Source organism: Nothobranchius furzeri, chromosome 6 (genome assembly GCF_043380555.1).
Source record: "Nothobranchius furzeri strain GRZ-AD chromosome 6, NfurGRZ-RIMD1, whole genome shotgun sequence".
Taxonomy (NCBI): Eukaryota; Metazoa; Chordata; class Actinopteri; order Cyprinodontiformes; family Nothobranchiidae; genus Nothobranchius; species Nothobranchius furzeri.
The window spans coordinates 27,579,561-27,590,202 of record NC_091746.1 but is presented as its reverse complement, the minus strand read 5'-3'; the positions used below and the strand labels follow the sequence as shown (position 1 = coordinate 27,590,202).

The 10,642-nt window shown below is 49.4% G+C and overlaps 1 protein-coding gene across 2 annotated transcripts; it reads right to left on the bottom strand.

The window, feature by feature from the left end:
* Nucleotides 1-608: 608 nt before the first annotated feature.
* On the bottom strand, nucleotides 609-9,905 carry pcdh18a (protocadherin 18a). Of its 2 annotated transcripts, none has more exons than XM_054743890.2 (4): nucleotides 6,975-9,905; nucleotides 5,456-5,544; nucleotides 4,688-4,860; nucleotides 609-2,302 (listed from the first exon to the last, which is right to left on the bottom strand). In XM_054743890.2, the coding sequence occupies exons 1-4, from the start codon at nucleotides 9,435-9,437 to the stop codon at nucleotides 1,467-1,469; spliced, it is 3,561 nt and encodes a 1,186-aa protein (XP_054599865.2). In that variant the 5' UTR covers nucleotides 9,438-9,905; the 3' UTR covers nucleotides 609-1,466. The 2 variants fall into 2 exon arrangements, with proteins under 2 accessions (XP_054599865.2, XP_054599866.2); XM_054743891.2 differs by having other exon boundaries at nucleotides 5,456-5,511.
* Nucleotides 9,906-10,642: the final 737 nt, after the last annotated feature.

Sequence of the window (10,642 nt, the reverse complement as noted above, 5' to 3'; positions counted from 1 at the left end):
CTGTATGCAGAACTGACCTTTAACTTGCTAAAACACTCTAATTTTCCTCTTTAAAAGGCGACTCGTGGTATTTACTCCTCTGTGTGTGTGTGAGAGAGTGTGTGACATGTGTTCCTGAGTGTATCAACCAAAGATAAGCCCTCATAATCATGAGCAGAGCGAGAGACGAGAGCAGGGAGGCTTACTTCTTAATTTCTCTTAATTGCATTATGAGTCCATATGGTGGTGTAGCACACTATCATGTTTTCAATTTCTCTTCATGCGCAGCTATGAGATGCTGTTCATTTGCTAAGCATAGCCTGTTTAGTTTAAGTGTGATTCTTTCACAGATGAGAGACTCTGAGGAGGACTAATCCTCTGAAATGAAATGAATGCTTAAATGCAGTTTAATGGTAGGAGATCATTTGGGAATAAATGCATGGAAAATGTTGAGATTATTACCAGGAACATGTCTGCAGATGTGATGGAACAAGGGTCTATGGAGGTTCGGTGGTGCTGCAATTCTGATGCTGAGCATTAGGGGGTGCTAAAAGACAGAGGGGCAAATGGAGACGCTTTGAGAGGAAACCAGTGTCAACCAAAACTCGTATAAAAGTGAAATAGTGAAGAAAGTTTACCAATGCCCCCACTTTATTTATCATCCACTGGTCACAATTTAACCATACAAAAAAAGTCACTTCCAACATGAAGCTGCATTGAAATGTGATTTTTTTTCTTCCACTTTTCCGTATATAGATATGTGTACGCTCACACACTCACGCACGTTCAAAAACAAAACAAAATACGGCTGTTTTACAAAATAAAAAAGGCAGAGGAAAAGGGACAAAGCAAGAGATATTAAGACATGCAGTGACAAATATAAAAAATAGACGTTTGTTTCCTTTTCTCTGTACATACATACATGGACACATATAAATATATATAGAAGTACAAAAGAGTGTATTTTTAAAATACAAAGGTCAAGTTGTACAGTTACATTCCATAATAACCAAACAGGAGACATGGCACAATATTCAAGTGAGTTTGCCTTTTTCCACAGACACTGTACAAAGCTGTATAGGATGGAATGAAAATCAGATCGCACAACGTCTGTTCCTCTGTTCGCGCTGTTGTAAACATTACAAACGAAGCAGGAATACGTCCTTTCTGTTGATGGATTTCCGTTTGAAATCAGTCATTGGAGCGATGTGAGAGACTGTAATAACAGCAACACAATCTGCTCTCCGAGCTCTCGCTTTGACGCCTTTAAGTAGCTCCGCTGTTTCAGTGCCTTGTTTCACTTTTACTCGAAGTCTCTGCATCCGAGAGGCAGAAAAGGGAATTTGGTCGAATAAGCAAGACGAGCGTTGGAGTGGTTAAAACAACCGGCGTGGTGGAGTTTTAGGTTGGCACAGTAACGGAGAAGGTGGTGAGATGTTTCTCCACAGCAGTGAGAACAGACTCATTTATTTTTTTATTCCCCCTCTCTAGTTCTGTCTGACGTCCTGCAGCAGCTTGTTGATCTCGTGCGCCAGTTCGCTAGCATCCATGCCGGACTCGTGGCGGCTCTCGCTGCGTTTCCCGCTCGGGTGACCCTGATGGAAAACGCCATCGAAGTCGTCCTCTTCGTAGTTTTCTGGGATTTCCTCCATGGCTGGCAGCCATTTCAGGTGTGGTGGCTGTCCATTAGTGGAGGCAGGAGTGGAGTTTGATGATGATGAGGATGATGATGATGATGATGATGATGTGGAGGAAACATGGTTGCTCCCTACAGATCCACTTCCTGGATTTAGGTAATGGGTACTGGCAGCCCATGCTGCCACACCTGGGGGGTAAGCAGGACCTTTGCCACCTGGCAACAACCCTCTGCGGTTGTCCTGAGGAACAGCACTGTTACTATGGTTACCGGCAGCATTGCCACTACGACAGCTTCCTCTTTCAGTGGTCGATAAGGACGAGGGTGGGCTCGTTTCAGTGCACTCAGTGTAGGAGTCCATGTTAGGGGGTAGGAGTCGCTGGAACACAGAGTTCATTTCTGTGAGGAGGGAGCCAGTCCCTCCCCCAGCTGCACAAACCTCCCCACCCCCTCCAGCCCCCAGCTCGTCACCACCAGACTCCTTGCCAAAAGTGGAGAAGCTTTTACGGTTCTCCGAGTCCACTGACGACTGGTCGTCTTCGAGCTGGGGTTGCTGCGAGGACTCCTCCCCGGGGATGTACATGTTGTTGCGATAGTCGGCAGAGGAAGTGGGGGAGGCGAGAGGGGGCATCCAGCACCGGTCAGAGTGTCCCAAGATGCGACATTCATCCGTGCACAGTCTCATAGCTGAGCGGTAAAAAACAAACAGACGAGAGAAGAAAACCACATCAGTCAAACCAGAGCGTGGAAATCTACTGACGTTTGACATTTAGTGACAGCAAAACAACTCAGCTGAAAAAAACTACTTTGTGTGTGTGTGTGTGTGTGTGTGTGTGTGTGTGTGTGTGTGTGTGTGTGTGTGTGTGTGTGTGTGTGTGTGTGTGTGTGTGTGTGTGTGTGTGTGTGTGTGTGTGTGGTGAGTCTCAACTAACATTAACCCGAAGGTCATTGACACCTAAACTGAAAAGCAGTTTCTTCTGAAAAGTTACTTTAGTAACAGTTTCTTGGCCTAAAATACGATCAAACAAAAACTTGAGCATTTAGCTTCTGTTGCAGAACTAGGCAGGTTGGGCTGGCTTTTAGCCCCCCACCCCCACCCCACCCCCCTAGTGTTCATTTGTAGAACCAAAACCAAAACGTATCTTCTCCCTGTGCGTTTGTCTTTTTACACCTGAAGCCAGGGGTGCCCCATCCTGGTCCTGGAGGGCCGGTATCCAGCAGGTTTTGTGGTTTCTCTGCTCCAACACACTTGATTCAATGGTTGAATCACCTGTGCAGCAGCTCCTCAGGCTCTACAGAAGCCTGTTAATCCCCTGCTGATTGAATTCAGGTGTGTTGAAGAAGGGTTAAAACTAAAACCTGCTGGATACCAGCCCTCCAGGACCAGGACTGGGCACCCCTGCTTTAAGCTAACAGCTGGCATGCCTCCCCAGTCTTTATTAGTGTCTACAGGAGTGATCCATCACTAAATCAAACGAATCAGCCGTGTTCATAATCTAAAACATGCAGGAAATGTGCTGGAACTAGACCGCAGCGCCAAGTGTGTAGCTCAGTTTTTCTAGGTCCCAACAGAGCGGTTGCCAGTCTGAAGTTGCAAGTGGATTATTCTGGCCACAGGGGGCGATAGATGCAGGGTGACCTTTCATTAACCCTGCAAAGGGTCAATTTAGCACATACTGGCTCAAAAACGATTTAAAAATATGAAATGCTGCAAAGTATCCCTTTGAATGAGAGAAGCACAAAGCCGGGTTGGTCAGCTTTACTTTAAATCCCAGTCTGATTGTTTCCTCTTCCTGGCCACATACTGGTGTTATTTACAGCTTACAGGATGGATGTCCATGTGGTGCCAGGTACGAAGCCCTGACAGGAGCTGGATAAATGAATGAACGAGTGCCAGATCCCACCCTCACGGCATCACAGGCAGATGCTAATGTAATATTTGGCCACTCCGCCAACTCTGTCCACATCTCCCAACAACAAAGCTGAGGCTCAAATTTGCTTTCTTGGTTCTTTTGTCATGCTCAGAATGAATATCCATCTGAACAAATGAATTCTCTCGAGGAAGAGCTGTGGTAAGCTCGTCTGTGGGTCAGAGAGATGCAACACCTCCAAGTCTTTCCCAGGAGAAAGAAAATAAGATGAGACTGCCCATGCCCACCGTCCCTCCCCTTATCTATCTCGATAAAGATGGAGGACGCATTAATGAGTACAGGGGAGGGACGGCGAGATGCGGAGGAGCTTGTGGGCATGTTGGAGGAAGCAAGAGAGGGACAGACTTACTAAGAGACGGAGAGAATAACATCATTCTAAAAGCAATTACCATGAATTCTCCTCAGTTCAGACATGAAAGCACACCACTGTCACTCACCAGGGGGAAAAGGGAGAAAGGGGGGAAAAAAGAGTGAAGGGAGGAGAAAAAACAGCACCCTGAGACGCATACTGATGAGTGACAGGCGACTCATCTCCGCTCCGGGGAGGATTTTACAGACACGACTCTATCTTAAGGGCAGATAACGCACAGACACAACCACACACACGCACAAACAGCCAGGCACGCTGTAACCTCTCGCACTGCGATAACGAGCGTGGAAATGAGGATTGTGTGGAGGAATGGAGCTGAGTACAATAGAGATTGTGTTGGCAACAGGGTGAATTTAGTGGCCGTAAAGGCAGGTGTATAGACAAATAATAGGCTTAGTCCTGGCGCTGTCCATGGTGCTGAAATCTGTCCGGCAGGCATTACGTTTGGGAGTAGGGTGTGGTCTGGATCGTTCGGGTCACTTCTAGCTTTTTTCTTTTTTTTTAATCTTCTAAACCTGTAAGATGAGTGAAAATCATCTCTGTTCACTCCAGGCAGAACCCCGAGTGACAACTTTCCTTTAACATATTTAGCTAAAGTGTGATTATCCTCCAAAATGAGAGGTGATAGTTGAGCTGCAGCTGTTGCGGAAGGTGTCAGGGATGAAAAACAACCGAGTACTGCAGAAGGTGTCAAAGTGGATAAGAAGGAAAGTGTTGCTGTTGAAGGGTGCAGCTGCTGAGGCGGAGGCAAAGTGGTGAAAAAAGCCTCACCTGGGTGCAGTCGATGGTGCATTTCGAGGTGCATTAAGTCAGAAAAGCCCTCCCCTAGCAGCAGCCTGTCCACAGGGGATTCCCGCCCCATCTCGCAGTCGCTGTCCCCCGCCTCACTGTCCCCACGGCCACTGTCCTTCAGGCTGAACTTGTCCATGTCCTGCAATGCATACCTGTGAGGAGGAACGGAGGTAAAGTTTGCAAACACACCAGTGCCATTTGAATAGAAGTGAGGAAAGTTTTATGTGTCTAATGTAAAGCTGGATAAATCAGTCTGCCTGACAAGAAGACTGAATCCATCACATCACACCTGCTGCTTCCGCACATCTGTCAAATCGCCAGACAAGGCCTGGCTCATAAATTCTACATGCAGGTAGATCCCATCAACAAATCCGCCACAGCAGCCACAAGGGACATCAATAAATCTCATCACTTAGAGATCATAAGGAGGTGTCATGATGGAGGTTTTGATGGATGCAGACTTTACAACCGGAGCCTGGATTCCACAAAAAATACCATCGAATCTGTGAGACTTCCAGTGATTCTTTTACACTGAGCGGCATCGTCTTCATGACAATTTGAGCATGAAACACACGAATATCACATGACATCAAACAATCCAACAGATCAGCCGACAAACTTCCACAACAGGTTGTTGGAGCATGGAATACACAATGAGGAACAAGTGGTTTTGAAAAGTAAACAGAAAATTTCAGGAAGTGGAGAGAGGGGGAGGGGGGGGGGGGCTGAGGGATGGGGGTAAATTACCTGTAGCTGCGGGAGTATTTGTTGCCACGGAAACTGGGTCTGGGCTGGTACTGGCCCTGATGGAGCATGGACAGAAGCTGTGAGACTTGCTACACCCAAAAAAAAATGACAAAAACAAACAAAATAAAACAAAAAGAAACAGAAAGAAGGGGGATGAATACCAGATGGGACATGGGGGGGGGGGGGGGGACAACGAAGAAGACAAAATAATGGATGAGTAAACATAAAATGGATGATGGAGAGGCTGCTAAAAATGGGTGAGACAAAATGGATGACATTTAAACAAAAACGGGGAGCGGAGACGGGGCGAGTCCAGTGGCTGGGGGTCGAGTCATGGCGGTGATGGAGGTCATGGTGACAGGGTGTAAACAGGATAAAGACAACGACATCTGTAGTCATCAACAGTTTTAATGAGAGTCAGTCTGAACTACAAGGCAGCGGCGATTAAGTCACATTTGGAGATGAGTTAATTTGCTCAAACTGACAGCTGTGTGTGTGTGTGTGTGTGTGTGTGTGTGTGTGTGTGTGTGTGTGTGTGTGTGTGTGTGTGTGTGTGTGTGTGTGTGTGTGTGTGTGTGCGTGTGTGCGTGTGTGTGTGTGTGTGTGCGTGTGTGTGTGTGCGCGTGTGTGTGCGCGCGCGTGTGTGTGTGTGTGTGTGTGTGTGTGTGTGTGTGTGTGTGTCTGTGTGTCTGTGTGTGTGTGTGTGTGTGTGTGTGTGTTTATGGGAGACAAAGGCTGAAGACCACAGCCATGTGTGTGTGTGTGTGTGTGTGTGTGTGTGTGTGTGTGTGTGTGTGTGTGTGTGTGTGTGTGTGTGTGTGTGTGAGTGTGTGTGTGTGTGTGTGTGTGTGTGTGTGTGTGTTTATGGGAGACAGAAGCTGAAGACCACAGCCATGTGTGTGTGTGCGTGTGTGTGTGTGTGTGTGTGTGTGTGTGTGTGTGTGTGTGTGTGTGTGTATGTGTGTGTGTGTGTGTGTGTGTTTATGGGAGACAGAGACAGAAGACCACAGCTGTGTGTGCGTGTGTGTGTGTGTGTGTGTGTGTGTGTGTGTGTGTGTGCGTCTGTGTGTGTGTGTGCGTTTGGGAGACAGAGACTGAAGACCACAGCTGTGTGTGTGTGTGTGTGTGTGTGTGTGTGTGTGTGTATGTGTGTGTGTATGTGTGTGTGTGTGTGCGTGTGTGTGTTTATGGGAGACAGAGGCTGAAGACCACAGATGTGTGTGTGTGTGTGTGTGTGTGTGTGTGTGTGTGTGTGTGTGTGTGTGTGTGTGTGTGTGTGTTTTTTTATGGGAGACAGAGGCTGAAGACCACAGCTGTGTGTGTGTGTGTGTGTGTGTATGTGTGTGTGTGTGTGTGCGTGTGTGTGTTTATGGGAGACAGAGGCTGAAGACCACAGATGTGTGTGTGTGTGTGTGTGTGTGTGTGTGTGTGTGTGTGTGTGTGTGTGTGTGTGTGTGTGTGTTTTTATGGGAGACAGAGGCTGAAGACCAGCTATGTGTGTGTGTCTCCGTGTGCTCACCTCTACAGGTGGGGTAGCGTGCGCCAGTTCCAGGGCAAAGCTCTCTGGGATGTGATTGGATGAGATGGTCACCAGGCTGTTTAGGGACTGCCGGCTGTTTTGGTTCTGCCGGCTTCCAATCTGGGCTCGCTCCATGGGAGGCGTGGCCGAGGGTGAGCGGTGGTGCGCTCTGATTGGGAGGGTGCCATTCACCGTGGGAACCAGGGTGATGTCGCCTTTGTGGATTTGCCGCGTGGGCTTCTTGGGGTGGTGCTGGTGGGTGGATTCTGCAACCCGACAGTTGTAGGAGTGCCTGGTGTCCTTCTTCTCCCGGTTGCAGTGGGCAGCAAACACCACCATGATGACCAGGAGCACAGCACAAATGACCACCAAAGAGATGATGATGATCATGGACGAATCGAAGGAGGATGCCCCCGGATCGATCAGCTCCACGTGGCCCTCGATGTTCTCATAGAGGGTAATCTTCAGAACAGCCTTGGCACTGAGGCTTTCACTTCCCTGATCTCTGACCACCACTGTAAGCTCGACATGCTCATGAGGGAAGTTCTCCAGACTAGCGTTGGCGTGGATCTCACATGTTCTTGGGTCAATGAGGAAGAATCCCTCCTCGTTGCCATTGACAATGGAGCAAATGAGCTCAGCGTTGACCCCTGTGTCGCGATCGGTCGCCTTGACAACTGTCACCAACTGCCCAGCCTCTGTAAACTTTGATGCAGGAACATTTGCTGTAAAATTCCACAACTGGGGCATTATGATGACCGGAGGGTTGTCGTTTTCATCCAGGATGTTCAGAGTCACGGTGGCATTGCTGGTCAGTGCAGGTTTTCCTGCGTCTTTGGCTTGCACGACAAAAGAGATCTGACTCAAATCCTCACGGTCAAATGTACGCAGTGCATAGATGGCACCATTAGAGGGGTCAATGGTCACAAAGGTGGAGATGGGACTCCCGTGAATAGAGTTCTCCAAGATGGAGTAGCTCACCTGCCCGTTGGCATCCAGATCAGGATCAGTGGCCATGATGGATGTCAGGTATGCTCCCGGGGCGTTGTTCTCTGATTTGAAGATCTCGTATCGTCCCTTCTCAAAGCGGGGCGGGTTGTCATTTTCGTCAGTTACATGCACAGTAAAGTGTTTGACGGTGGAGAGGCTGGGTGTCCCGTGGTCCTCAGCCACCACAGTCAAGCTGAACTCTGACCTTTTCTCTCTGTCCAAAGACACGTTGGTTAAAATCATGTAGTTGTTCTCGTATTTCTTCTGCAGCTTGAAAAACCCTTGACTGTGGAGCTTACACTCTACCTCTCCATTCAGCCCAGAGTCCAGGTCCTCGACCCTCACGAAGGCTACGAAGGTTTCCAGCAGCGACGACTCAGATATGTACGCCGCGTCTCCGTTCCCCTGAGTGGACATGAGATCGATGCTGATGTCTGGTTTGTTGTCGTTCACGTCCACAACTTTGACCAGGATCTTGCAGTGAGCGGGCATGGAGTTGGGGCCCATATCCTGCGCTTGCACGTCAATGTCGTAAGAGTTCAGCACCTCGTAGTCCAGACGCCTGATGAGGGTCAGGTGACCGCTGTCAGGGTTGATTTTGAATGTCTCCATGATTTTGGGCGACACGTGATTGCTGAAGGAGTAGAGGATTTTGGCGTTTGTGCCGTCATCCGCGTCTGTGGCGTTCAAATCAATGAGCAGCGTGCCAACAGGTGAGTTTTCGGGCAGGTTGATGACATATGAGGACTTCTCGAACACCGGGCTGTTATCGTTTGAGTCAGCCACATTGATCTTGAGGAGGGTCGAGCCTGTCCTCGGGGGAACGCCCCTGTCAGAGGCGGTGTACTGGAGCTCGTAAGTGGAGCGCTCCTCCCGATCCAGCTCCCTGAGCACCACTAGCTCCGCGTACTTAACCCCGTCACTCCTGGACTGAATGTCGATCTTGAAGAAGTTGTTGGGCTCCAGCGCGTATGTGTACAGCGAGTTCTCACCCACGTCGGGGTCCGTGGCGCTGTCCAGTGGAATGCGCGCTCCCACGGCCGCGCTCTCGGAGATCTCGATGGGGATGACGGCGCGGGCAAACTGGGGCGCGTTGTCGTTGATGTCCAGCACCTCCACCTCCACGTGAAACAGCTGAAGGTGCTCCGTGGGGAGCGTCAGAACGTCAAACTGGATTAGACAGTTCAGACTCTTGTCGCAGAGTTTCTCGCGGTCGATCTTGGTCCTGATGCTGATTTCTCCGTCCTGCTCACGCACGCTCAGGAAATTCGAGTTCCCCCGCTGCATAACTCTGAAACGGAGGGAGACCGAGCTGGGAAGTTTGGCTAACACATCCGCGACGTCTTCTTTCAAACGTGCAATAACGGTGCCGACCTTCTGCTCCTCGTAGATCTGGTATTTCAGAGTCTTACCGGCCGCGTGATGCGCCGCCAGCGCCACAACAGTCGCAACTGTCAGAAAAAGCCCCGTCATTATGTCCTATTTCTGGGAATCAAGACTCAAAAATCAGCGCAAACGAGAGGAGATCGGCTCCAGTCCTAACTTCTTAAATGCTCAGCTCCGTTACTCGGCAGCTGCATCGCTTTCTCCACGGACTGAGAACACAAACATGCCTCTGTTTAAAGAAAAAGCCTCATTTAAGTTGCACCAATGTCCTTAAGACATCCGAATCTTTCTGTAAGTCTCCTCTGCTGCATCCAGATCTTCTGTGCGCATCCAGCGTGTGGGAGAACCAACTGAAATCCGTGCGCCTTCTCCCTCTCTGCGTCTGGTCTGTGCGCCGTGCGCTCTCCTCCGCTCCCTCTCTCCGTTTGAGGTGTCTCTGCTCACACACTTGCCCAGAAGAACCCGCCTCACATCCCCTAGCTGTACATAAGCTCTGCTCCCCCTCCTTTCTTCACATCCCGGTAAAGACAAACGCTTCTCAAATCAGAAGCTGGCTGGTGGCCACTTGAAATCCAAAGAAGAGGAACATGCAGGAGGGGAGGACCTGGGGGTGGGGGGTGGGGGGTTAACCCCGCCTGGTGGGGTTCATTCTTACAACTTTTCACAGGGAGGAGGGGATGAAATCAACCCAATAAAAGAAGCACTTCATCACAGTGTTTTTTTTTTTTTTTGGTGACTCATTTGGAAAGGTTTACGATTTTCGCGCTCCTGGTCTGTCCTCTCCAGACTGCACGGAGACGCAACGCCTCCAAATCGAGATGAAATAGACCTGCTCGTTATCACTCCTCTCGTTTAGAATAACGAATTTCCAATAAAGTTCAGCTTTTAACTCACTTCCACGACTGTACTACATCTCACCTACTCTCTTATTTTTTGCTCTTTGAAGTAGCAGCTGCGCGCGCTCTACGCGCACGCACTTTGTAGTGGATGTACTGGGTGGAGTGTATACTTGCATGCGCCTCATCTCGCTGTCTGTGGGTGAGAGCGTCTGAACTGGGTAAAGCTGTGTGGCGAATCGTGTTGAAAAGGAGCCGAACTCTAATGAATGCCTTTAAAGTGTTGGTCACGCCGAGGAACAGCTCTGTGCGCGTGCACACATCTGTTCGGCATCACTTCAAAACTCCCTGCAGGATGGGCTTTTGATAAAGAGCGCGCAGCAAACGCACTATCCAAGCATGCGGTTCCAGTTCGACCGGTCTAATTCACGTGGATGCGCCGGCACGCACGCGCAC

What these genes read in the sequence shown, in the direction of transcription:
- pcdh18a (XM_054743890.2), bottom strand. Translation starts at nt 9,437, where the DNA reads ATGACGGGGCTTTTTCTGACAGTTGCGACTGTTGTGGCGCTGGCGGCG. An exon ending in AAATACTCCCGCAGCTACAG is followed by an intron (nt 4,861 to 5,455) that starts GTAATTTACCCC and finishes TCCTCCTCACAG; the next exon opens with GTATGCATTGCAGGACATGG. An exon ending in GCACCATCGACTGCACCCAG is followed by an intron (nt 2,303 to 4,687) that starts GTGAGGCTTTTT and finishes TTTACCGCTCAG; the next exon opens with CTATGAGACTGTGCACGGAT.